The sequence below is a fragment of the Ovis aries genome, chromosome 15, assembly GCF_016772045.2.
Source record: "Ovis aries strain OAR_USU_Benz2616 breed Rambouillet chromosome 15, ARS-UI_Ramb_v3.0, whole genome shotgun sequence".
In the NCBI taxonomy this organism is placed as follows: domain Eukaryota; kingdom Metazoa; phylum Chordata; class Mammalia; order Artiodactyla; family Bovidae; genus Ovis; species Ovis aries.
In genome coordinates, this window is record NC_056068.1 from 76,878,565 (window position 1) to 76,906,297 (window position 27,733).

Here is a 27,733-nt window from a genome sequence, read left to right on the forward strand (position 1 = left end):
TAGGAAAATTATAATAAGAAATCATAGATGAGGATGAGAATGAAGAAGCTTCACAGAAGTTGTTTATTGGGTCTAATGTGTCTTAAGCTTCTGGGTTCATCCTGGTTTCAGTTTTCTTAACCGTAAACCCTGGAAATGTGCAGTTACTTACTGACTGATAAGAGTACGTTATCTTATCTTTCAGACTCTCTTCTTTGGTCCTGCCAGTTAAAATGTCAGAATTAAAATTAAAATTACCCCACAGGTAAAATGTCACTGCCACTGTCAATAATATACAGTCTGATGACCTCTTTATGCAACTCTTTCCCAAATGTTTTGAAATGTCAACTTACTTTTCTTTCTTCCGATCTAAATACTTTTAAAATTTAACGTTTTAGAGAAAACTTGATTGCACCAAATATACATGTTATTCTGTTAACCTTCAATGACGTTAGACAGAAAAGCAGAACTAATTTTTTTTTTTAAAATTTGAAAACTAAAGTGATCCTTACAAATCTTCTGAGAGAATCTCTCCCACTGGTACCCTCAAACAATGGCAATTATAGAAAGAGGTAGCATTTACATTCAAAGCTAAATTTCATAGAAATAATTTGTGAAATTAATTTTTTGTGAAAAAATTATCCATTTCTAACACAGCCATTTTTGCCATGAGGGTGAAGCATGCCCACCTATGATTCCTGCTCTTCACAGAAACACCCTGAGGATGAAATACTGGCACACAGCCAGGGAGTCAGCTGGATACCCAGAGGAGCCTGGTGTGGAGGTAAGGGAAGGGCATGCAAATGAGTACAGTTTATGATGCCTATTTTATACTTAAGGAAACTGAGACTCAGAGAGGTCCAGTCCCCTGCTCTAGGCCACAAAGCTCGGTTTGAACAGAGGTCTGTATTTTCCAAAATGAAGAGTGTGTAATATTGATTGCATAGCAAGAGTGTCATATTGTGGACTTCCTCCAGCTAGTGCTAGTTTTTCAATTATTCTGCAACCTTTGAGATGAACCAAGTGCCCTAGTACATATTAGAGAGAAAAGGCAAAGGAAGTGCAAACGACAAGGTTGCCAAGCTTCAACCTCTATTCTTGGACGTTGGTATGGGTGAGGGGAAATGTGAGTCTCTTGGGTTTATCTATTTCTGTCTCTCTCTCATCTCTGTCTGTCTGTCTATCTATCTGTGGTAGAACACAAATAACGTAAAATTTACCACTTTAACCATTTTTATGTGCACAAGTGAAGTGAAGTTGCTCAGTCGTGTCCAGCTCTTTGCAACCCCATGGACTGTAGCCTACCAGGCTCCTCCATCCATGGAATTTTCCAGGCAAGAGTACTGGAGTGGGGTGCCATTTCCTTCTCCAGGAGATCTTCCCTACCCAGATATTGAACCTGAGCCTCCTGCATTGCAGGCAGACGTTTTACCATCTGAGCACCAGGGAAGCCTTGACGTGCACAGTTCAGTGTATTAGAGAGCATACACACTGTTGTGCAGCCGTCACCATCATCCATCTCAAGAACGTCTTTCATTGTCACAAACTACTCTGTGCATGCACGCACCAAGCACTAACTCCATGTACCCCCACCCCCGGCCTCTGGAAACCACCATTCTACTTTTTGTCTCTCTGAGTTTTACTACCCTGCAGACATCATACAAGCGGTCTCATGCAGCGTTTTTCTTCCTGGGACTGACTTTGCATGTCACTTAGCATATTCAGTCCTGTGTTATTCCATAGCCCACTATTCCATAAGCTAGTTCTAAGATGTTTAAGTCAGATCCTGAGGCTGCTGCACACAAAGATGGGTGTCAGACCCGCCTTCTGAAGTGGGGAACACTGAGTCCCCATCAGACTCTGCACTAATAGGGTGATAAGGCAGAGTAAAAGCGTAAATCAATTATACTGATATGCACTTCTCTAATAGTGATATTGAGCATCTTTTCATGTGATTCTTGGCCATCTGTATGTCTTCTTTGAAGAAATACCTATTCAGGTCTTTTGCCAGTGTTTTTTTTTTTTTTTTTTTTGATATTGAGCTGCATGAGTTGTTTGTATATTTGGAGATTAATCCTTCATCTGTTGCTTCACTTGCAAATATTTTCTCCCATTCTAAGGATTGTTTTTGCCTTGTTTTGTCTTCCTTTGCTGTATAAAAGCTTGGATTCTCCAGTGGCACAGAAGGTGAAGAATCTGCCTGCAAGGCAGGAGACCCAGGAAGATCCCCTGGAGAAGGAAATGGCACCCCACTCCGGTATTCTTGCTTGGGAAATCCCATGGACGGAGGAGCCTGGCAGGCTATGGTCCATAGGGTTGCAAAGAGTCAGACATGATTGACAGATTAACACTTTCACTTTGCTGTACAAAAGCTTTTAAGTTTAATTAGGTTCTATTTTTTTATTTTTGCTTTCATAGAAACTAACAGAGCAGTGTAAAGGAATTAAACTCCAATAAAAATTATGCCTGATATTCTTATCAATAACTCTCTTAGACAATTACTGTTTGTTTCAAAACTTGTGAGCTCATTCAATCCCGAAAAACAGCACCATGGAAAAGGTACTTTTATTTCTGTTTTTCAGGTGAAATGTATAGGCAGGGAAGAAAATCATAGACTTGTTTAATATCACAGAGCTACTAAATAGCTGTGCTGGAATTGAAAACTCATCTCCTGACCCCAAACCCTGTGTTTCTGTCACTGGGTCAACAACACAGACGCTGACCTGGACTGCAGGCTGGTTGTGAAGCGTGTGAATATGGTCTTAGGATACTGGCCGAGCTTGTTTACCTTGAGGGAACGACGGCTTCAGAAATGTGATTATACATTTTCTGTGTCTGATCACCCTTTGTCAGTTTGTAGAGCCCTCTAAAGACTTATTCACATTTCCTCCTCTCCATAGCCACCTCCAAGGACAGCAGATGAAGCAGGGTGACTGTCTCTTCCCATTCAGCCTCTCTCCTATGTCTTTTAGGGAGCCAGCCTGCAATTCAGTAACTACAGGGTAACTGAGGTTGAGAATGTCTAGTAGCCACTGCAAAAGTTGCTTCCATGTTACCGTGTACGGCAGGACTGACTGAAACGTATTATGGATCCCAATAAAAGGTGCACACTTCAGGAGTAGAATATATAGTAGCAACAGCTATATTTTGAGAGATGCAGACCTCAGTTTAAAGACGAGCTGTGTGTCATTGAATTAGTGACTGAATTTCTCTGAGCTTCAATTTTTGTGTGTGAAATATTCTATTTCCTTGTGAAGATTCATTAGTTAATGTAGGGACTGAATCAGAGAAAACACTTCAAAGAAGCATTATTACAAGCTCAGCTCCTGCTTTGGGAATGATATCAAGATTTTATGACCATTGTCTTGTCCATTTGTCTCAAGGAGGGCATGTTTTGGAGAAGCTCAAGGCAGAGGGGATCAGGAAGGAGCAGAAGCACAGCTTTCCTCAAGGTCTGAAAGGAAAAGGGAAAGGGAAGTCACTCAGTCATGTCTGACTCTTTGCGACCCCAAGGACTGCAGCCTACCTGGCTCCTTCATCCATGGATTTTCTAGGCAAGAGAACTGGAGTGGGGTGCCATTGCCTTCTCAAGGTCTGAAAAGGATGCTCCTAACTACTGAAGAGACTGCTTTGCTTTCTGTGATTTCAGGTGTCAGCCCCTGAGCTTTACAACATGGCTGCTACAAGCAATGTGACTGAAATCATTTTCTTGGGATTCTCCCAGAACCGGGACGCCCAGAAGGTCATTTCTGGGCTGTTTCTCCTCTTGTTCGTGGCCGTCCTGCTGGGTAATGGCCTCATTGTGGTGACCATCATGGCCGGCAAAGGGCTCGCCTCCCCCATGTATTTATTCCTCAGCTACTTGTCCTTCGTGGAGATCTGCTACTGTTCTGTCACAGCCCCCAAGCTCATCCTGGACTCTTTGATGGAGAGGAAAGTCATTTCCCTCAAGGGCTGCATCACACAGATATTTTTCCTCCATTTCTTTGGTGGCACCGAGATCTTTCTCCTGACGCTGATGGCCTACGACCGCTACGTGGCCATCTGCAAGCCCCTGCACTACACGGTCGTCATGAACCGAAGGGCGTGTGGCCTCCTGGTGGGGGCGGCGTGGGGTGGGGGCTTGCTGCATTCTGTCGGGCAAACCTTCCTCATTTTCCAGCTGCCCTTATGTGGCCCCAAGGTCCTCGACCACTACTTCTGTGATGTCCACCCGGTGCTGAAGCTGGCCTGCTCAGACACCTTCCTCGTCGGCTTGCTGATCATCGCCAACGGCGGCTGCATCTCAGTGGTCAGCTTCATGGGGCTGCTTGCTTCCTACGTGGTCATCCTGCGCTCCCTGAGGACCCAGACCTCAGAAGGCCGGCGCAAGGCCCTCTCCACCTGCGCCTCTCACCTTGCGGTCGTGGCCCTGTTCTTCATCCCCTGTTCCTTTGTCTACATGAGGCCCTGTGTCACTCTCCCTGCAGACAAAATAGTCGCTGTGTTTTACACGGTGGTCACACCTCTCTTAAACCCCGTCATTTACTCATTCAGGAATGCTGAAGTGAAAACCGCCCTGAGGAGGCTGATGGGGAGGAAAGGGCGTTGGGAGGAGAAATAGATGATTCCATCAGGGAGAAGGACTTCCCTGGTGGCTCAGACGGTAAAGCGTCTGTCTACAATGCAGAAGACCTGGGTTTGAGTCCTGCGTTGGGAAGATCCCCTGGAGAAGGAAATGGCAATCCACTCCAGTACTATTGCCTGGAAAATCCCACGGATGGAGGAGCCTGGTGGGCTACAGTCCATGGGGCCGCAAAGAGTCAGACACGACTGAGCGACTTCACTCACTGTCACTTTGCTATCAGGGAAAAATGGGGAGCAAGGCGTAGGAAATTGGGGTACCGAGATTTCACTGTCTATGTTTAACTGACCTAGAGGTCTTGGCCCAGCCACCATCTTTTTTTTTAACATATAATTTCTTCCTTTCATGTTCCTTCCTTCCTTCCTTTTCTATTCTTCAAATTCTTCTCCTGTTTAGGTTATTACAGAATATGGAACTAACTTGCTGTGCTGTACACTAGGTCCTTGTTGGTTATCTATTTTAAATATAGCAGAGTTTATATGTCCATCCCAAACTCCCAGTCTATCCCTTCCCCAATCCACTCTTCCCCACTGGTAATCATAAATTCATTCTCTAAGTCTGTGAGGCTGTTTTTAAATCAAGTTTATTTGTATCATTTTTTAAAAAAAATATTCTGCATGTAAGTGATATCATTCAGAGAAGGCACTGGCACCCTACTCCAGTACTCTTGCCTGGGAAATCCTATGGATGGAGGAGCCTGGTAGGCTACAGTCAATGGGGTCATGAAGAGTCGGACACGACTTCACTTTCACTTTTCACTTTCATGCACTGGAGAAGGAAATGGCAACCCACTTCAGTATTCTTGCCTGGAGAATCCCAGGGACAGGAGCATGGTGGGCTGCCGTCTATGGGGTTGCACAGAGTCGGACACAACTGACGTGACTTAGCAGCAGCAGCAAGTGATATCATATGATATTTGTGTTTTTCTGTCTGACTTACTTCACTTAGTATGATAATCTCCAGGTCCATCCATGCTGCGGCAGATGGCATTATTTCACTCTTTTTAATGACAGAGTAATATTCCATTATGTATATGTACCACATTTTCTGACCCATTTGCCTGTTGATAGACATTTAGCGTACTTTCATGTCTTATCTATTGTAAACAGTGATGCTCTGAACATTGGGGTGTATGAATACTTAGGAGCCAAATTTTTCTCTGGATATATGCCCAAGTTTCAGTTTCTTCTTCTTAATGGGACTGGACAGGGTTGAAGGGGTCTCTAGGATGAAGTCTAGGAGGGGTCTTCTGGTGCTGCACTTCCACATTTGACAGTGCTCTTGAGGCAGATTGGCTGATTTGGAGAGAATGAACTCTCTAGAAAACCAGGGGCTCTCTGGGAATAAAGAAGAGGTAGGTGGAAAAGGAGAAGGAGCTGCTTCAGGGCGGTGAAAGTTTGGGAGAGAAATAGTGGCCATTCCAATGCTTAGAAATTTTATTGTTCTGACATACCAAAGATTTGCCCAGTGGGTTCTAGGCAGGCCAAGTTGGTCCTGGAGGTTTTAGTCCTCAGAATAGAAGGTGTTTTAGCTTTTGACAGAGATTTTTTTTTAGCTGCATTCTGGTAAAGCTCACTGGCTTCTGAAGGTCCGTAGTGCCGTTTCTTTAAAATATTTTCCTGTTTCTACCTTTTAGCACTTTACCTACTTTACAATGCCCCTCAGAAATGCTGCTACCTTTAGGGAGCTTCCAAAATTATCCAAATTGAATGTGCCTTTTTCCTTCTTTGAACTCCATAATGCTCAGCTGGAATCTTTTAAGACCTTTAATAACTATATTTCAGTGTTCATTTTCCCCGTTAGAATATAACTCTTTTGAGAATATTGCCTGAATCCTATTTATTTGTATCTTGCTCTAAGTGACGTAGTGTAAAACTCAGTAAATATTTTGTTGATTAAGTTTCTAGAATTCCATAGTGCTTCAGGTTGTAAGTGAACAATGGTTGTTATATCTCTATTATTTTGGTTCATCTCAATTATCTAAATAATACACCAACATCACACAACTTAAGACAGACTAATAGTTACACCTTGTATTATTTCTGAAGATAATGTTATATACAAAGAATAAATATGTATATGTGTGTATATTTTACAATTATCCAAGTGATTTCATATATTTTATCTCATTTGATCATATGATTAATAAGAAAGCACTTTGGTGAGATGAATACTTATCCTTTTGTTTTACAGGTGAAGACACTGAGCCTTTGGGAGATCAGTGTCTTGATTAAGGTCACAGAGTTAGTAACCTACAAAGCTGGGTTCAAACTCAGGTTTGCCTGATTCCTAAGCCCTTGTTCTCTCTGTACATGCCTCGACTTCTCTTTAAGGATCACCAAAACATACATACATCTAAGTTTCTGAATTCTGATCTGAGAGACCTGGTAATTTCTTTACTGTCAGGTATTTCTTTCCAGACACTTCAGGGTAAAAATAAATGTTTAAAAAAAATTGCCGCCTGACTACCTTCATGTTTCTGGGTCCACAGAAAACCTGAGCTGCGGATCTGGAAGTATAGGGCATGAAAACAGAAAGATATGATATTTCTTTCAGCTCATGCTCCTCTTCTTACAGAGGAAAAACTTGGGCATTGAGCCGTGAGAGTTACCTAACACATGGAAACAAAACTCAATGTGTTGGCCAAGAAGAGAGTTTTTTCTAGTGACGTAATTACTGAAAATGGCACAAATCTTGAGAATATCATACAGATCAGACAACAGAAATTATGACTCAAATGACTACTATGAATTGAGCATCCACCAATAAATTTCCTAAAGTTAGATCTCAGGGGACAAAGCTCACTTTGCAGTTGAGGAAACTTCAGGTCAAAGACTCTTCCAAAACCCTTGATGTTTTTTCTCTACCAGTTGTGTGTGGACTGATTTAGAATCCAGAGTTCTTCAGGTACATCAGGGGCTGGTGGGGGAGCAGAGCAGGAGAGGATAGGATGCAGTCTAACAGGCATGTGAGGACTTTCAATCAGAGCAGTGAATTCTCTCTTAAAAATCCATTTTATGTAAGATTTATGTTGATAAAAGTCAAATATTTTTATCAACATATATCTTTTTGATTTACATTGATAAAGATATTCAAATCCTTAAAAAAGTTTAAAGTCACCGTAATATAATATGCTCACACTTCTTTCTTGATTGGTTATGGCCAGGTTCTGTGGCTTGGTTATGGAGTGGCAGGCTTTAGGAAATTACCTACATGCTGAGCAGGGAAAGCATCTAAAGTTTAAGTCCAGAGAGTCAGGGGAAGACCTTCCTCAATGAAAGTGAAGGCATGCCTCAGAATATGTAGCACGTCCAATCAGGATGAACTCTTCTGAACATGCAGTTGTTGACTCAGCCTGCTCAGCCCTCTTGGGATGATATCACTATTGTCTCTTTCTATTATAACTGCAGACTGTATCATGAGACTCATAGCATTCAGGGTCTTTTTCAAAATTTAAAAAAATGTGAGACTTGTATGGAACTAGAAGTATTGTACTTTCTGTGTGTGGTTAATGTCAAGGGAATTGGGTGAAACGTTCAGTTGCTAAGCTGCATTCCAACTCTTGGCGCTCCCATGGACTACAGCATGCCAGGCTTCCCTGTTCTTTACTATCTCCAGGAATTTGCCAAAATTCATGCCCGTTGAGTCAGTGATGCTGTCTAACCATGTCAGCCTCTGTTGCTCCCTTCTCCTTTCGCCTTTACTCTTCCCTAGCATCAGGGTCTTCTCCAATGAGTTGGCTCTTCACATAAAGTGGCCAAAGGATTGGAGCTTCCGCTTTAGCACCAGTCCTTCCAATGAATGGGTTGATTTCCTTAAAGACTGACTGTTTGATCTCCTTGCAGTCCAAGGAGCTCTCAAGAGGCTTCTCCAGCACTACAGTTTGACAACATCAATTCTTCAGTGCTCAGACGTCTTTGTGGTCCAACTTTTGCATCCATACATGACTACTGGAAAAACCATAACTTTGACTATGTGGACCTTTGTCAGCAAAGTGATGTCTCTGCTTTTTAATACATGGTCTAGGTTTATCATAGCTTATTCTTTCTTTAATATAAATTTATTTATTTTAATTGGAGGCTAATTGCTTTACAATATTGTATTGGTTTTGCCATACATCAACATGAATCTGCCATGGGTGTACACGTGTTCCCAATCCTGAAACCCCCTCCCACCTCCCTTCCCATACCATCCCTCTGGGTCATCCCAGTGCACCAGCCCCGAGCATCCTGTATCATGCATCGAACCTGGACTGGTGATTCATTTCACATGTGATATTATACATGTTTCAATGCCATTCTCCCAAATCATCCCACCCTCGCCCTCTTCCACAGAGTCCAAAAGACTGTTCTATACATCTGTGTCTCTTTTGCTGTCTTGCATACAGGATTATCATTACCTTCTTTCTAAATTCCATATATATGCATTAGTATACTGTATTGGTGTTTTTCTTTCTGGCTTACTTCACTCTATATAATAGGCTCCAGTTTCATCCACCTCATTAGAACTGATTCAAATGTATTCTTTGTAAATTATATTGAGAATTCTAGGTGTTTAGGCTTTTATCAGTTGATAAACCATCTTCAGAGACATCTCCCTGGTTCTCTCGCTTCTTGGCCTTGACATCCACAGTTAGTCACATTTCTGGGAAGCAGAGACATAAAACAGAGATGTGGCTTCTTTAGGAAAAGTCTGAAAAGCCAGATGTTGCAACAGAGTTAAACCCATTGTATATCTTCTGAAAATGGTGATTTTCTTGTGTGTGAAAACCTACCCTGAGGAATCATAAACAGTGTTGGAGCTGACAGAGTCATAGTCACGTATGACATAGTTGTGGTCATATGCAGGACATCACATAATGTAGGCATTGGGGGAGGTGTTATTACCCCCAGTTTACATAGATTTGGCTAATACTCAGATAATTTTGGCTAAAATTGCAGAGTAGATAGGTAGGGATTGGGTTTCACACCTATTTAATTTGGGAATGCTCTTTGACATAAAGCCTGGGTACTTTTTCAAAAGGTAGATGAGTTTTCCCACAAGCCTTTAAAGAGCCATTTTTTAGTTTGCTATAGCCCTTTGAATCTTATGGACATGAGCCCTGTTGGTTTTAAAAGCCAGATGTGTTGGGGGCTTATCTCTTGGGTATATGTCTTAAAAGTTGGGATGCTTGAAGTGGGATACAAAGCCTTCACTGCTCAAGGAGAAGTTCTGGCTTGTGAGTTCCCTCCTGATTGGGGGTGTGTTCTGGGGTTGGGGTTCATGTAGAGGTTGTGTCTGAGCCTTGGAGGTATTAATATCTCCAACTATCATCGTGAATTTCATATTGATTTCTTTAAATCTGAGATAGGAAAAAAAATTCAGATGGGAAAATGGCATTCAGGAGATGTTAAGTCACTTGTTAAAAGTTATGTATCTACCAGGTGGCAAAGTTAACCTTTAAACAAGACAAATTGACCCTTTAGCCCTTGCTTTTAGGCATCATAGTATACTGTCTGTTGTCTGTCTTACCCTATTCACAGGGTGGAAATACTTTTCAACATGCTTTGTTAACATAAGGTAGTAGTCAAGTTGCTAGGTTAGTTCCAACTTGTCTCTGCTGCTTAAGAAAAACAAGAAAAAACCAGACAAGTTCATACTTAATACTAGCTTTTCCCCTAAATTGATAACACAGTACTGCACTCGATATGTAGTAGTTGTTGTTGTTCAGTTGCTCAATAGAGTCTGATTCTTTGAGACACCATAGATTGCAGCATGCCAGGCTTCCCTGTCCTTTACTATCTCCTGGAGCTTGCTCAAACTCATGTCCATTGAGTCGGTGATGCCATCCAACCATCTTGTCCTCTGTTATCCCCTTCTAGTCTTGCCTTCAATCTTTCCCAGCATCAGGTTCTTTTCTAATGAGTCAGCTCTTCATATCAGGTGGCCAAAGTTTTGGAGCTTCAGCTTTAGCATCAGTCCTTCCAATGAATATTCAGGATTGATTTTCTTTAGGATTGACTTTCTTTAGGATTGATTTGTTTGATCCTCTTGCTGTCCAAGGGACTCTTAAGAGTCTTCTCCAATACCACAGTTCAAAAGCATCAATTCTTTGGCATTCAGCCTTCTTTATGATTCAACTCCTGCATCCATACATGACTACTGGAAAAACCATAACTTTGACTACATGGACCTTTGTTGGCAAAGTAATGTCTCTGGGCCTGTACTTGACCCCATATGTTTTTAACATTTGTTTCATGGTGTTATTTTCAGTCAAAAAGTCCTCATTATCGAAAACCTTACACATCAGATTTTCTGTTATTTCTCAAGAATTTTGGCACATCTGAACGTTTTCATCTACTCTGCACAGGACAGAATCCCACAATGCAGAAAACACTGTAGATTTTGGAAGCACTTCCAGTGAAGCCTCAGTGGGTGGTAAAATATTTTCTTACACGGGCTCTTCCCCCAATTAAATAATATCTGTAGAAAATGAAGAGAGAATGGAAACCCAGCAGCAAACCTGGAGGACAGTTCCAGAGCCTTCCTGTTATGCAGACAGCAGGGGCCCAGGTGCAAAAGGAGCGGGAAGGTAAGGGATTTTGGACGCAAGAGCCAAAGTGCAGCTCTTAGTGTTTGCAGCTCCGGTCACTACGTAACCTGAGTAGCCCCTGCCCCGTCTGGCTAAGGCAGAGGGATGATGGCAGTGCGAGGAGGCGCTGCACTTTGTAAGTAGAAGGTGCAACAGAAAGTGTTCTCTCAATGCTAATTTTAGGCCAACTGCTTCCTTAACACAGGCAGAATCACTTGGGCGGCCTTCTGAAGAAAGGTTCGAGGGGTCTGTATGCTTAGACCATCCTAGATGACTGTCCTCCCGTACGTCCCCTGCTGGACCGGTGCCTGCTCCATCTGCACCCTACTCACAGAACTGACCATCCTGCAAACTTGCCCCAGGTGCAGCTGATGATTGTTCCCAATAGTTCATCAAAAGCGCTGTAAGGGGCGTGCCCCTCTGCTGGTTTCCCGGGTAACTGAGGAGCCGACCTGACGTCATTTCCTCCTGTAACTGTTTACCTAGCCTCCAGAGGGAAGACTGCCGCCATGTCCTGTTGCGTCTGCTGCACATAGTGATGAGTTGCTCCAGGACCTTGCTTCAGACGTGTAAGTTCTCTTTACCTGTTAAACCACTGATGTTTCTGTTGCTGACTCAGGACTTTTTCTTCAGTCTTTATGCTGGTCAAGTAAAGGCCTGGTAGGCCTGCAGGACAGAGGTCTTGTAGACCTGTGGGGTAGAGACCTTGTGGGCCTGTGGGGTAGAGGCCTGGTAGGTCTGTGGGGTAGATGTATTGTAGGCCTGTGGGAGTAGAGGCCTGGTAGGCCTGTGGGAGTAGAGGCCTGGTAGGCCTGCGGGGTAGAGGCCTTGTGGGCCTGTGGGGTAGAGGCCTGGTGGGCCTGTGGGGGTAGAGGCCTGGTAGGTCTGCAGGGTAGATGTATTGTAGGCCTGTGGGGCAAAACCTCTTAGGCCTGTGGTGTGCAGCCCCACAGGGTCAGAGACACAGTCCTGTGAAATATGCTCCTCCCTTTATGTCAATTACAAGAAAATACAGTTATGCCATTTGCCTGTTGCCATGCCCTAATTCATTTGAACAGTCCTTGGACTTCTTAGAGTTACGGCCTTAGACTGATCTGTTAGCCTGGTTCAGTACCTTAATAATGCTATGGCCCCTGCAGGTCCAAGTTAATGCTCCTTAATCCTTGTGGTTTGCACTGTGTACGTGCATGCTAAGTCATTTCAGTGCTCTCTGACTCTTTGCGACCCTATCGACTGTAGCCCACCAGGCTCCTCTGTCCATGGGATTCTCCAGGTGAGAGTACTGGAGTGGGTTGCTATGTTCTACTCCTGGGGATATTCCCAACCCAGCTAAGTTTGCATTAGGAGCCAGTATTTTTCCATGATCTAAGACAACCTCATGTCAGCTGCAAGAATGAAAACCAAGAAAGGCCCTAAAACATAGCCTCCAGGTGGAGAGCACTTCACTGACTTCTGGTCACTAATAGGAATTATTACAATGGCTTTCACCATATAGAAGTATTGCTCTGAACTCAAGGTCATTTGGCAAGTCCACAAGAACCACAGAATATAAGAGCCATGCTCAGGCCCTTTATGACAGATGAGGAAGACCACAGAGGAGCAGTGGCTTGCCCAAGGTCACAAAACATAAATGGTGGCAAAGCTGGTCCAAGAGCCCTTGCAACATGCCAGGCTTTCCCAGGGCCTCCCTGTACAGTTGAGCAAATTATGCCCTATGCAACCTGGGGGCCATATTCAGAAGCCCTGGCTCTCCCTTGCCCCTGGTGGAGTCTTTTGACCACTTGCTCAAGTGACCTGGGTTTTGCCTTATGTAAGAGAAGGGATTATAAATAGGACTTGGTTCACTCCTGTTTTATGGGAAACCTTCTTTGAACCGCAGATTGGGTTATATATCCCTCACTTCTGGGTTTCAGTTGCACTCTGAATTGTAAATAGCATTGAGAGGACTAGTGATTCCTTGAGGGCAGGGTCTAGTCTTCTTTACTTTATATCTATGGTTTTGTCCTTAGCAAATATCAGGTACTCAATAGACTCTCCTTGTCTTATTCTCAGTAATTCAACTCAATAAGCCCCATTTGGGGCCTAATGTTTGCTTGTTGCCAGCCCATTTCATAAAGCTGTGGGAAGACTTGTTATTCATTAACCATGGTGACCGCTTCTTGGTAGATAAGTCTAGATATGGAGTGGCTGCATCCTAAGACACCTCATGAAAAAAAAACCAAAACAGTACCTTACGTTTATTGACTGCCAATACCTTTCTAACTAGGGGGTAAATAGTATTATTATCCCAATGTTACTGTGAAAAAACAGGATGCCAGGAGATTTATCTTATGTTGCACAGCTGATGTTGAGCTGCAGACCTTGACTGTGTGATTCTAGAACTTGTGTATTCTAGAACAGTGTATTAAAGAGCAAGGTCTCTGCAAGATCATATTTCCTAGACAACTTAGGTTCAATTTTTTAAATACCAAAGCATCTAATTGTAGCCTAACATCTATTATGTACTTCATATCCAATATAAAGGTCACCAATCAGAACCCTCTGGGCTATTGAAGTATTGCAGGGACAAAGTTCCCCTTCACTGGATAACTCCAGACTTCCTTGATTTTTGAATGTAACAATTTTATTATTTCTATCATTATTACCTTTTAAAATTGCAAAGTAATACATGCTCATTGCATTAAGTTTAAAAAGATACAGAAAATAATGTATTCAAATGAAGTCCTCATGGTCACATGGAAGGGATTGTTGATGAAGGAATTCTGATAGGCTGTTCTGGATGACCTCTAGGGTTTATTATAGTACAGTGTTTCCACGTTGATTCAGTTCCCTGAAACACCTAGCATCTCATCATCAGAGCTGTCTGGTCTTGGCAGTTTCCTCCATTTAATTACATTATCACTTTCCCTACAAGCTACCATGGACTACCACTTTCCTTACAAGCTTCAAGTCCTCCATGACCTGATTGTCTAACTAAATTTCCCAGTGTTGTCTTATTTAGGCCTCCAAGACACAGTTGTTTTAGGAAAGCATCTTTTGTTCTGAACCATATATACAATGTTTACTTGGTCTTCTTTACTCAGTGTTATCTAGAGACCACTGGCATCAGATTAATCTGAGATCTGAGATGCACTTGTTAAAAACGGAGATTAAAGGAATTTCACCCAAGACCTATTAAATAAGAAAGTCTAAGACTGAAGTCAGAAATAAACATTTTTCACCAACCAAAACATGCTTTGTTTTGTGTTAGCAAATTGTCAAACATATTCAAAAGTAGAGATAATAGTATAATAAGCCACATGTAGTCATTACTCAGTTTCAACAATTATTAATCCGTGGTCGATCTTATTTCATCTGTAAATTGAAGTAAATTCCAGACACGATATCATTTGAATGTTTGCAGATCTGTCTATACAACATAACCACAATACAATGATCATATCTAAAAGTTAAATAATAATCATTAATGTCATTATATTTCTAGGGAAGATTTTCCTTGTCTTAAATATTTCTTAATTGTGTAGTGTCTCACTGCAGATGGTAATTGCAGCCATGAAATTAAAAGACGCTTACTCCTTGGAAGGAAAGTTATGACCAACCTAGATAGCATATTCAAAAGCAGAGACATTACTTTACCAACAAAGGTCCATCTAGTCAGTTCAGTTCATTTCAATTCAGTCACTCAGTCATGTCAGACTCTTTGCGACCCCATGAATCACAGCACGCCAGGCCTCCATGTCCATCACCAACTCCCAGAGTTCACTCAGACTCACGTCCATCGAGTCAGTGATGCCATCCAGCCATCTCATCCTCTGTCGTCCCCTTCTCCTCCTGCCCCCAATCCCTCCCAGCATCAGGGTCTTTTCCAATGAGTCAGCTCTTCTCATGAGGTGGCCAAAGTACTGGAGTTTCAGCTTTAGCATCATTCCTTCCAAAGAAATCCCAGGGCTGATCTCGTTCAGAATGGACTGGTTGGATCTCCTTGCAGTCCAAGGGACTCTCAAGAGTCTTCTCCAACACCGCAGTTTATTTATTATTATTATTATTTTTTGGTTTCTATTTATTTTTTATTTTTATTTTTTTTTAATTTTTTTATTTTTTAAATTTTAAAATCTTTAATTCTTACATGCGTTCCCAAACATGAACCCCCCTCCCACCTCCCTCCCTATAACATCTCTCTGGTCATCCCCATGCACCAGCCCCAAGCATGCTGTATCCTGCGTCAGACATAGACTGGCGATTCAATTCTTACATGATAGTATACATGTTAGAATGCCATTCTCCCAAATCATCCCATCCCCTCCCTCTCCCTCTGAGTCCAAAAGTCCGTTATACACATCTGTGTCTTAAAAGCATCAATTCTTCGGCGCTCAGCCTTCTTCACAGTCCAACTCTCACATCCATACATGACCACTGGAAAAACCATAGCGTCTTTTAATTTCATGGCTGCAGTCACCATCTGCAGTGATTTTGGAGCCCCAAAAGATAAAGTCTGACATTGTTTCCACTGTCTCCCCATCTATTTCCCATGAAGTGATGGGACCAGATGCCATAATCTTAGTTTTCTGAATGTTGAGCTTTAAGCCAACTTTTTCACTCTGCATTTTCACTTTCATCAAGAGGCTTTTAGCTCCTCTTCACTTTCTGCCATAAGGGTGGTGTCATCTGCATATCTGAGGTTACTGATACTTCTCCCAGCAATCTTGATTCCAGCTTGTGCTTCTTGCAGCCCAGCATTTCTCATGATGTACTCTGCATATAGGTTCAATAAGCAGGGTGGCAATATACAGCCTTGACGTACTCCTTTTCCTTTTTGGAACCAGTCTGTTGTTCCAGGTCCAGTTCTAGCTGTTGCTTCTTGACCTGCATATAGGTTTCTCAAGAGGCAGGTCAGGTGGTTTGGTATTCCCATCTCTTTCAGAATTTTCCACAGTTTATTGTGATCCACACAGTCAAAGGCTTTGGCATAGTCAAGGCTATGGTTTTTCCAGTGGTCATGTATGGATGTGAGATTTCATGGCAGCAGTCACCATCTGCAGTGATTTTGGAGCCCCCCAAAATAAAGTCTGTCTCTATTTCCATTGTTTCCCCATCTATTTGCTATGAAGTGATGGGACTGAATGCCATGATTTCCGTTTTTTGAATGTTGAATTTTAAGCCAACTTTTTCACTCTCTTCTTTCACCTTCCTCAGGAGGCTCTTTAGTTCCTCTTGGTTTTCTGCCATAAGGGTGGTGTCATCTGCATATCTGAGGTTATTGATATTTCTCCTGGCAATCTTGATTCCAGCTTGTGCTTGCTTTATCCAGCCCTGCATTTCACATGATATACTCTGCATATAAGTTAAATAAGCTAGGTGACAATATACAGCCTTGATGTACTCCTTTCCCAACTTGGAACCAGTTCGTTGTTCCATGTCTGGTTCTAACTGTTGCATACATACACGTTTCTCAGGAGGCAGGTAAAGGCCTGGTATTCCCATCTCTCAGTTTTCCACAGTTCACTGTGATCCACGCAGTCAAAGGCTTTATCATCGTCGATGAAGCAGAAATAGATGTTTTTCCGAAATTCTGTTTTTTTTTTTTTTTTCTATGAACCAATGGATGTTGGCAATTTGATATTTGGTTCCTTTGCCTTTTCTAAATCCAACTTGGACATCTGGAAGTTCTTGGTTCATGTACTGTTGAAGCCTAGCTTGGGGAATTTTGAGCATTACTTTGCTAGCATGTGAAATGAGTGCAGTTGTGCTTTAGTGAGGGATCACACCATCATGGCTATCTGGGTCTTTAATAGCTTTTTTATGTAGTTCTTCTGTGTATTCTTGCCACTTCTTAATATCTTCTGCTTCGGTTAGGTCCCTACCATTTCTGTTCTTTATTGTGCTCATCTTTTCATGAAAATTTCCCTTGGTATCTCTACATTTTCTTGAAGAGATCTCTAGTCTTTCCCATTCTATTGCTCTTCTGTGTTTCATTGCATTGGCCACTTAGGAAGGCTTTCTTATCTCTCCTTGCTATTCTTTGGAACTCTGCGCTCAGGTGGATATATTTTTTCTTTTCTCCTTTGCCTTTTGCATCTCTTCTTTTCACAGCTATCTGTAAGGGCTCCTCAGACAACCATTTTGCCTTCTTGCATTTCTTTCTCTTGGGATGATTTTGATCACTGCCTCCTGTATAACATTACAAACCTTCTTCCATGGTTCTTCAGGCACTCTGTCTATCAGGTCTAATACCTTGAATCTATTTGTCACTTCCACTCTTTAATCATAAGAGATTTGACTTGGTCATACCTGAATGGTCTAGTGGTTTCCATACTTTCTTTGATTTAAGCCTGAATTTTGCAATAAAGGGTTCATGATCTGAGCCACAGTCAGCTCCTGGTCTTGTTTTTGCTTATAGAGCTTCTCCATCTTTGGCTAAAGAATCTGATTTTGGTATTGACGATCTGGCGATGTCCCTGTGTCTTTTGTGTTGTTGGTAGAGGTGTTTGCTATGACCAGTGCCTTCTCTTGGCAAAATTCTGATAACACAGTTTTGTGTCATCAGAAAAAATTGATAACGGGAAACTGTGCCCTGCATGTAGTGGTGGCTCAATAAATACAGTTGAGTGAATGGGTTTGGGATGATTCAGTACAGAAATCCAAATCGGGATAAGAAAGTGGTTTCCATGGACAGAGGAGCCTGGTGGGCTGCAGTCCGTTGGGTCGCAAAGAGTTGGACACAGCAAAGCGCAGCATGGTGGTGGCGGCCTCTAAAGTCTGTCTGAGCCACTGAGTTCATGCGACAAGGGAGCTGTGCCTGTCTCTGTGGCCCACTCCTCTAATTGGGTTGTAGTGCCTTTGGGGTCTCATTAGCAAACCTCAGGGTGCTCTTGCCAACCATGAATGTGTGTTGCTGACTCTTCAGAAGCAGAGGTGTCCAAGCTCTACAATGGCTTTGCCTGTGGGAATTCTGTGTAAGATTCCCTGAGCACTTTGTGCCTCAAAGTTTCCTGAGACCCTTCACTTCTGCAGCCAGAGTCCTTTACTCTCACTGCTCAGCTGGGAGGGTGGAGCTCACTAAGGTCAGTTCTCGTGTAGTCATGGGAACTGGGGGCCTCTGGGGGCCTCTCTAGCTAGAATAAAGCTGAACCAACCAAGGACTCTCATCGAAAACAGATGTTTTCACTTGCTCTGTGCTTTCTCTGTTTTGTTCTCAATACAAAGATAGACGTCCTGCTGCACAGTATCTTAGTGTTTCTTAAACAGCAGCAGTATATCATAGAATTATTTATTTGAGAAGATTTCCTTTTTTAGATCGCTTTATTTTAAACAAAGTTAAATGTATCTAGATGAAAAATAGAAATTTACTCTACTGTAAAGATTTAGAGGTTTAAAAAGAAGCATTCCAGAATTTGTAACATATTTGTGGAATTCGTCTGAGTAATTTAAAGAAATAAAGGAATTGAATTTTTCAAGCTTCCTCCCCATGCACTGTCACTGTATTGGTGTAATTGTTCTCCTTTTGTCTTGATTTTTTTTTTCCCCTAAAGACGTGGCATTTTTGTGGTTACAAAGCAGGGATATAACCGATGTAGGCTGTGCTCACCTCTCGTCACTGAGCTCCTGTCTGCTGCCTTCAGTCATCATCTCCCTCCACTTTGGATGATCAGAGGCTCCGACTTTCCTAGTCAGGAGTGTTGTACAGCAGCTGAGGGCATAACTTGAGAGCTGTGTACCAGGTTGCATTTCTGGCTGTAACTCTTACTGGTCTGAGAACTTGGCCAAGTCACTCACTTGCTCTCATCCTCATTTCTCTCATCTGAAAAAGAGAAACAAGCCTTATAGTTTCCTCCAAGTCCTGTTGAGTGGACTTACTGAGATGATGCATTTTAAGTGCTCCCCGTAGGGCTTGGCATACAGCGATGCTTAATAAATGCAAGCAAATGTCTTCGTGCTTGGGTGACCATTCCCTCTACTTGTGGAGGTGTTCAGACTCAGAGAGTGTTTTCACAAGTGCTTTATTATTTAGAGGCTTGCCATATGAATGCCCGGTCCTTCACTGGGGGTTGCTGAAGGCAGAATGGAGGGATCAGAGTGCGCAGAGAAGGCTGAGTTCCCAGCCTTTTCCCATGGGCTGTCCTGGTGTGTGGTCCCTGACACCAGTCAACTTCCTGGAAATCCGAGCAGATTCCACAGTGCATTTTACCGAGGCACAGTTTTAGCACCCTTTCCCCAAAGCACAGCTGGCAAATCATTTCAGTGACTCCTCAGATACCTGAAGTCTGAAAGCCTCTTAAAAGACTTACTGACATTCTAATCTTTTAAGGTAGAAATGTTTCTAAATTGCATTACAAATTTCCTTTCTCTTTCAAGAGAGAGAATATATCTGAAAACTTGTGTGAGCTCAATCAAATTTAATGTAAGGCATGGGAAATATGAAATGCATACCCTAACCCCCCACCGATGCCTAAGCAAAGGAGTGAAAGACATGAGTAATCATATAAAGGTATTTACTTGCTTTCTGGTTATTTTAAGATTCACCACAATATTGATGATATTTATCAGTGAAATTAATTTGGGGGAAAGTATTTCTACTTTCCCAGCTTAAAATCGCAGTACTTTTTCATACTATCATTTTGAATAGATGGGGAAATAGGGCACCAGGCAGAGAGAGAAAGAGAGTTGTTTGAGATGACTGCAAATAACAAAGTTGGGACTAATATTGAGGTCTTTTGACTTCCAGATCAGTGTCCTTTTCAGGACACTTTTCAGGGTTTCAAGCTGCTGCTTTTGGGCAAAGTCAAGTCTGTGTTAATTACCTGAAAATTTTCAGTAGGTTGAGAATAGGGAAGGTGGGAGTCTGTAGCAAACAAGTACTGTAGGGGAGCGAGTGGGAGGAAATGATGGCAGTTGGGGTGAGGGGACTGTTGTATTGACTGAAAAAAAAAAAAAAGCCTCAACCTAAAAGTTTCGAATTATGTTTTATTTGGTGGACACAACTGAGGATTTAAGCCAGGGACACAGCCTCTCAGATAACTCTGAGGGCTGGTCTGAACAGGCAGGGAGGGGAATCAAGATATACAGAAGTTTTTGCAACAAAGACCAGGCAGTTGGAACACCAAAGATCATTGTTAACTAAACCAGATAGCTCCAGTTGACGAATTCAGCACTCTTCTCTGTGTGGGAGGATGCAGGAGTGTGGGCTCCCTGAAATCGCCCCTTTGATATGCACCTCAGCTCTCTGCGCGGATCCTGCGTTTCCTCATCCCAGTCTCCTCAGGGTGCACCCTTGAGGGTAGCTGCAGCAGGTGGCTGTAGATGTCAGGCGTCCTCTTTCCGACCTGAGTTCCCTCAGGGCTCACTGGAGGGGTGGCTGTAATGTGAAGGCTTCATGGCTGTGGCATCCTTTGCCTGCGGATACAGCAGGCAACGGTTTTCATTCACAATTGCAATAGGGAGAACTCTCTGACAGCAAGGTCTACAAGTGTCTTTCAGATCAGCTTGTAACACCTGTCATGGTGTTTGCTATTGGTGACCTCGAGCAAGTCCCTTAAACACTAAAGTTTTTGAGCTTCCTTTTCCTCACCTCCAAAGTGAGAATATTAATAGTTGTCTTACAGGTTTGTGATGAGTGTGAACTCGGGTAATGCGTGAAGGTCATGAGCCGTGCCTGACCCACAGCAGCTCTGCCGCAAGAGGTGAAAAGTCCTTTTTGCACTCCTCGCAGTCTTGTTCAGGTCCTCACAGGCGGCAAGGTCCAAAGGTGTGTTTACAGGTTAAGGGTGGTGTGAGGACTTTGAGGGGAACCAGAGAGGAGGAAACAAGGACAGAAATGAGTCCTTGGAGGAGAGGCTGAAGGTGTATGAAGACGTTTAGGTTGGGGAAAAGTGGTCTGGGTTGGGAGTTAATGAGCATTCTTGTTTCATCAGTGTTTACTCCCAGGAAAAGCAAATGATGTTGCTTCAAACTGCATGAGATTCTAGCTGGACTCTAATCATCATGCCCTCTCCCTCAGTCTTCCCATTCCAAGAAATTGATCCCAAGATATTTACAGAGGGAGGCCATACACTGGACTACGAAATAGGGAGCAATTCCAAGCTCATAAATAAGAAAAAAACAGTCACATAAATTAGGCTATGTGTTTTAAGATGCACCATTAAAAACATCTCTTGAAAACTATCACCTTGAGGAAATGCTGAAAGAAAGTGTCAAGGGAAAATGCTGAATATAATACTATGTATACATCTCATTCAAATTCATAAAAATGTTTTCATAACTGAAGGAAACAACCAAAAGAAGCTCACTGTAATAATAGTGACTTCTAACTTCTAATAGTATTTTCACTACTTTCCAAAGTGTCTCTAATGAATATGCTGAACTTGAGCAAATTAGTTAATCTCCCTGAGCCTAATTTTCCTTCTCTGTAAAATGAGGATAAGGACAGTAAATATATACTCTGGATTAAATAACAAAGGCATGTGTTTTTTCATTATTTTATAATACAAATCATAAAAGTAAAGTTCATATGATGAAGATGATGTTCTCTGGGAGAGTCTGGGTCAGAACAGAGTCTCGTGAGTGAAAGGGAAGTGAGAATAAATCTTGACTTGCATCACCCAAACATGTTCCGTCTTTGTCCTTAGAGGAATCGGCTTTAAGAGCAGGTGGATGACCATCTTGCTCATTAGATATCCCAAGTTTAATGATTCTTTGTACTAGAAATTTAATAAAAATGTTTGGAAATTAAATGGCAAATCACCTTGGCAATAAATCCTAAGACATGGCCCTTACAAACCAACCTCCCACCCGAGAATGACATGAAACCATTGAGGCCTAATAATACTTGGTATTTACTCAGCACCTACTAAGGGCAAATAACTGGGCTATATGCTCTCTTCTTTAAAAAATTATTTATTTAATTTTGGTTGCACTGGGTCTTTGTTGCTGTGTGCAGATTTTCTCTATTTGTAGCGAGCAGCAGCTGTTTTTCATTATGGTGTATGGGTTTCAAAAGTTGTGGTACACAGGCTTAGTTGCTCTGCAGCTTGTGGAGTCTTTCTGGACCGAGGATTGAACCCATGTCCCCTGCATTGGCAGGAGGATTCCTGTCCACTGTGCCCCCAGGGAAGTCCTAAATACTCTTACTTTATCTTACAATGGCAGCCTAGGTGATATGTATTATTATCTGATATAGGAGGAAACAGTTTCTAAGGGGTCAAGCAACTTGTCCAGTGCCATCCAGAGAGGGAATGGAAGAACTGGAAATCAGTTTCACAGAATTTGTCTCACAGCGGCTGGCTGTGATACTGCCTCCCAAAGCAGTTTTCATTTGATGGCCTGAACACCAGCTGTGCAAGTCCAAGCATTTGATCTCACATCAGAATGTCCTTTTTTTTTTTTTTAGCATGACAAAAGACCAGAGAGAAACAATGGGTGTATTTTACATTTATTACAAGGCTAAATAAAAACAAAATATGGCAGAACTTTTTTTTCATGGAAATAATGGTTAGATTATTTATCTGCTATCAGAGTCTGTTTTGGGGTGTACACAATGATTGTATTATCTTTTCATAGCATTCTCCATCAGTGGCTGGCAGGAGCTGGCTTTCTATTTCCAGTGCTCTCTCTCCTCTCTGCCTTGTGGGTGAATTTAACCATCTGATCAAAGCATTTTCACAATTTGAGCAAGGAGTAGAAGAATCTTACTGTACGATCCTGGATTTTAGGAAATTTCTGGATAAGGGAGATGCTAAATAAGTCTGGATAATATCCCAGGGCATGACAATTTTTTCCTTGTTCTTGCCTCTGGCATTGTCATTGTTTATTATTTTAATTTTCAGCTTAAAGCAGATTCAGCTGCTTGAAGACAAGCAGTGTGTTTGGGGCCTGGATTTGGAGGTAGGAAGGAGTGGAAGAGGCTCTGAGTGTGAAGTCTTTGTGTCAGCCTCTGTGGGTCAATGTCCCAAGTGTTTCTGAGTCTTCCTCTCTGTCTTCTGTTAACCTTTTCCAGGATCCTAAGTCTCCTGGGAATGTAGGGACTGGAGTTTATCACATAAAATGTGATCATCTTTCTAAAGACATATTTATTTTATTAATTTATTTGACTGTGCCATTTCTTAGTTGTAGCACTCAGGATCTTTAGTTGTGGCCTGTGCGATCTAGTTCCCTGACCAGGATTGAACCTAGGCCCCTGGTATTGGGAGTGTGGAGACTTAGCCACTGGACCACTAGGAAAGTCCCCACATGTGATCATCTTTACTGTTCTGCTGGGCTTCACTGGTGGCTCAGACGGCAAAGAATCTGCCTGCAATGTGGGAGACCCAGGTTCGATCCCTGAAAATCCCCTGGAGAAGGGAATGGCTACCCACCCCAGTATTCTTGCCTGGAGAATCCCATTGACAGAGGAGCCTGGTGTGGCCACAGTCCATGGGGTCGCAGAGTTGGACACGACTGGGCAACTATCATTTCACTGTTCTGCTATTCATAAATGTTATTTGCCGTTTCTTTTCAACAGCTACAATAACAAGACACTTGGGATAAAAGCACTACTCAAAACAGTCTTGTATGATCTCCCTTCCTTTTTCCCTACATTCTACCAAGTTGCCCTTGACTGTGAAATAGTTACCATCCAGCACTCTCTGGTTGTTACTGAGGTACTCATGGTGGTTTTTCATACTTATTGATTGAAGTACACAAAGCCCAGCTTTGTAATGTTGGCATCTCTCACCTTCCCTCTTAAAATTTTTAAATTATATGCTATACACAGCCCTGTGGTTAAGGACATTTGATATGGTTCTAGGCACTTAAGGATCAGTGACAATGTTTGTTGGCACTTAGCAGGCTCAACAATTTTTGTTGAATTTGGTACCATTTTTTATATCTTAATCATTTATAAATTATTTAGTATCTGAGACATTTGTTCATGCACTGTGAGTGCACTCTTTCATTTACTTGGTTTACATGCTTTCCTATTTTCCCAGGTCTGTCTCTGGTCTGTGTTCTGATACATGTATGTTCTAGGGTAGATCTATGCAGGAAATCTTATAGGTTCTAGAGAACAAAATGCTTTCCACATACTGTATTTTAGCTATGGCATAGAAAGGAGTTATGAATGTTAGTTTTAACACCCTTTGAAATAGGGTGTTAAAATCATTATCAGACTTGAATACAATGTACTGACCCCTGGACTTGGGAAACCATCTTAAAATTTTTTTTTAATTTATTTTTAATTTATTTATTTATTTATTTTTTTTTTGGGTGAAACACATTTTTTTTTATTTTTATGGTGAAATTGTGTGTGAGGGAAGAACACTTCACATAAAAATTACAATGTTTTAATTTCAAAAGATATTCAGATAACATCTAGTTTAAATCCTTCATTTTTTTTGTAACTTTTGGTTTTTTATTTTTTAAATTTTAAAATCTTTAATTCTTACATGCACTCCCAAACATGAACCCCCCCTCCCACCTCCCTCCCCATAACATCTCTCTGGGTCATCCCCATGCACCAGCCCCAAGCATGCTGTATCCTGCGTCAGACATAGACTGGCGATTCAATTCACATGATAGTATACATGTTAGAATGTCATTCTCCCAAATCATCCCACCCTCTCCCTCTCCCTCTGAGTCCAAAAGTCCGTTATATACATCTGTGTCTCTTTCCCTATCTTGCATACAGGGTCGTCATTGCCATCTTCCTAAATTCCATATATATGTGTTAGTATACTGTATTGGTGTTTTTCTTTCTGGCTTACTTCACTCCGTATAATCGGCTCCAGTTTCATCCATCTCATCAGAACTGATTCAAATGAATTCTTTTAACGGCTGAGTAATACTCCATTGTGTATATGTACCACAGCTTTCTTATCCATTCATCTGCTGATGGACATCTAGGTTGTTTCCATGTCCTGGCTATTATAAACAGTGCTGCGATGAACATTGGGGTACATGTGTCTCTTTCAATTCTGGTTTCCTCGGTGTGTATGCCCAGCAGTGGGATTGCTGGGTCATAAGGTAGTTCCCCAAAGAACTAAATAGACATTTCTCCAAAGAAGACATACAGATGGCTAACAAACACATGAACAGATGCTCAACATCACTCATTATTAGAGAAATGCAAATCAAAACCACAATGAGGTACCACTTCACACCAGTCAGAATGGCTGCGATCCAAAAATCTGCAAGCAATAAATGCTGGAGAGGGTGTGGAGAAAAGGGAACCCTCCTACACTGTTGGTGGGAATGCAAACTAGTACAGCCACTATGGAGAACAGTGTGGAGATTCCTTAATTTATTTTTTAAATTATAATTGCTTTGCAAAGTTCTGGTGTACAACAACCACGATTCAGCTATGAGAATGGATATATCCCCTCTCTCTTGAGCCTCTCTCCCATTCCGCCATCCCTCCCCTTCTAGGTCATCACAGAACACTAAACTGAGCTCCTTGTGCTATATAGCAGCTTCCCACTAGCTGCCTATTTACACATTACAGCCTGTGTCCATAGCCCTCTCATTTCATCCCACCCTCCCTTCCCCCCACTGTGTCCACAAGCCCCTTCTCTATGGGAAGCTTCCTTATATCCTGCAGTCTGTGTCCTTGCAGACCTAACCAGATTGTCAGTGCTCAGGGTAGACAATCCATGGGCGTCAAGAACAACGTGACGGAGTTCGTCTTGCTCGGCCTTTTCCAGAGCCGGGAGATGCGGCGAGCCTGCTTCCTGGTCTTCTTTCTCTTCCGCGCACTCACGGTCCTGGGGAACCTTCTGGTCATCGTCACCATCAACGCCAGCAAGACCCTGCACGCTCCCATGTACTTCTTCCTCCGCCACTTGTCCTTTGCCCACATGTGCTATCCATCCGCCACCACACCCAAGATGATTGCTGACACTTTGGTGGAGCGCAAGACCATCGCCTTCGAGGGCTGCATCACCCAGCTCTTTTCTGCCCACTTCTTTGGTGGCACTGAGGTCTTCCTCCTCACGGCCATGGCCTATGACCGCTACGTGGCCATCTGTCGGCCCCTGCACTAAGCCACCATCATGGGCCGCCGGAAGTGTGGCCTGCTGGCGGGGGCCTCCTGGGTGGCTGGCTTCCTGCATTCCATCCTGCAGACGCTCCTCACGGTCCAGCTGCCCTACTGTGGGCCCAACGAGATCGACAGCTTCTTCTGTGATGTCCATCCCCTGCTGAAGCTGGCCTGTGCGGACACCTACATGGTGGGGCTCATCGTGGTGGCCAACAGCGGCATGATTTCTTTAGTGTCCTTCATCATCCTTATCGTCTCCTATGTGGTCATCCTACTGAACCTGAGAAGCCGGTCTTCTGAGAGCCGGCGCAATGCTCTGTCCACATGCGGCTCGCATTATTATCACGGTGCTTCTGGTCCTGGTGCCCGCCATGTTCATGTACATTCGACCCTCCACCGCCCTGGTCGCTGACAAACTCGTCATCCTCTTTAACATCGTCATGCCACCTTTGCTGAACCCTCTGATCTACACGCTGAGGAACAGTGAGGTGGGAAATGCCATGAGGAAGATCTTCAGGGTCAAGGGGAGCTCGAGGGGAGAAGTGAGACTACAAGGCTTCTCGTGAGCCTGGACTTGGGAGACTTCCTATCTTTGTAGCATCTGAGACGGTTTTGCATCTCTGGTCTGATGCTTGTAAGGACAACTCTTCTTCTTTTTCTAATAATATTTCACTTGCCCCTCAGTCTTGGCAGATATTTATTATCTGCAATGAGTGAGGCACTGGGAATACAAATAAAAGTAAATTGTGATCACTACACTTGAGGTGGGGTCATAGTCCAGGAGGCTCATGTATGCTAAGTCGCTTCAGTCGTGTCTGACTCTTTGCAACCCCATGGACTGTAGCCTGCTAGGCTCCTCTGTCCACGGGTGTCTCCTGGTAAGAAGACTGGAGTGGCTAGCTGTTCCATTCTCCAGGGGATCTTCCTGATCCTGGGATTGAACCTGGGTCTCCTGCACTGCAGGCAGATTCTCTACCATCTGAGCCATAGTGGAAGCCTTTATGGGGCTCTTCGTGTGATATTTAAAGGCTCATTCAGGAAACCTATGACAGCCTGTGAATGTACAGGTATCTCATCTATAAAATGGGTAGTAGCACTCAATAACTCCTTTATTAACACAATAGTTGTTGAAGTTCACTTTCTCTTTGGTTATGATATTCAAGGCACTTTACTCATATTCCTCATTTTGTGCTCTCAGGAGACAGCTGAGTAAATAAATGCAGCAAGGTTAAAAGATTTACCTAGGTCGCACAGTAAGTCTTGAGCAAGGTGGCGACCAGGATCTGCTTCCAGGGCGCTTACCACCTCCGGAGGACTCACGACAAAGCCTGAGTGCATGGCTACCAAGCAGGATGGACCGGGAATTTTGGGGACCAACGATTGATGGTTTCCTGGGATGCTGGGGAGAATAGCTTGTTAGCATTCCACCCAGTAGTGTCCAGTCCTTTCTCCAGCAGAACAGGGGCTGTTCCACGTTAATCTCCTTTGCTTTGCCCTACTTACTCTAGAGAGGGCCAGTTTGTTTAGGATGGAATTTGAGGAGCAGAGTTACAAG

At 42.8% G+C, this 27,733-nt stretch overlaps 2 protein-coding genes across 2 annotated transcripts; both read left to right on the forward strand.

The window, feature by feature from the left end:
- Positions 1 to 3,652: 3,652 nt before the first annotated feature.
- On the forward strand, positions 3,653 to 4,582 carry LOC101121290 (olfactory receptor 4X1). The gene has a single exon (XM_015100862.3). It carries the CDS (start codon positions 3,653 to 3,655, stop codon positions 4,580 to 4,582), a length of 930 nt encoding a protein of 309 aa, XP_014956348.3.
- Positions 4,583 to 25,792: 21,210 nt separating this feature from the next.
- Positions 25,793 to 26,744, forward strand: LOC101122053 (olfactory receptor 4S1-like). Its single transcript, XM_027979885.2, is given in 2 exon segments — positions 25,793 to 26,515; positions 26,517 to 26,744. Coding segments are annotated over 2 exon segments (951 nt in total).
- The last annotated feature ends 989 nt before the right edge of the window (positions 26,745 to 27,733 follow it).

Bases quoted from the DNA above. Each gene is read 5' to 3' on its own strand.
- LOC101121290 (XM_015100862.3), top strand. From the start codon at position 3,653: ATGGCTGCTACAAGCAATGTGACTGAAATCATTTTCTTGGGATTCTCC.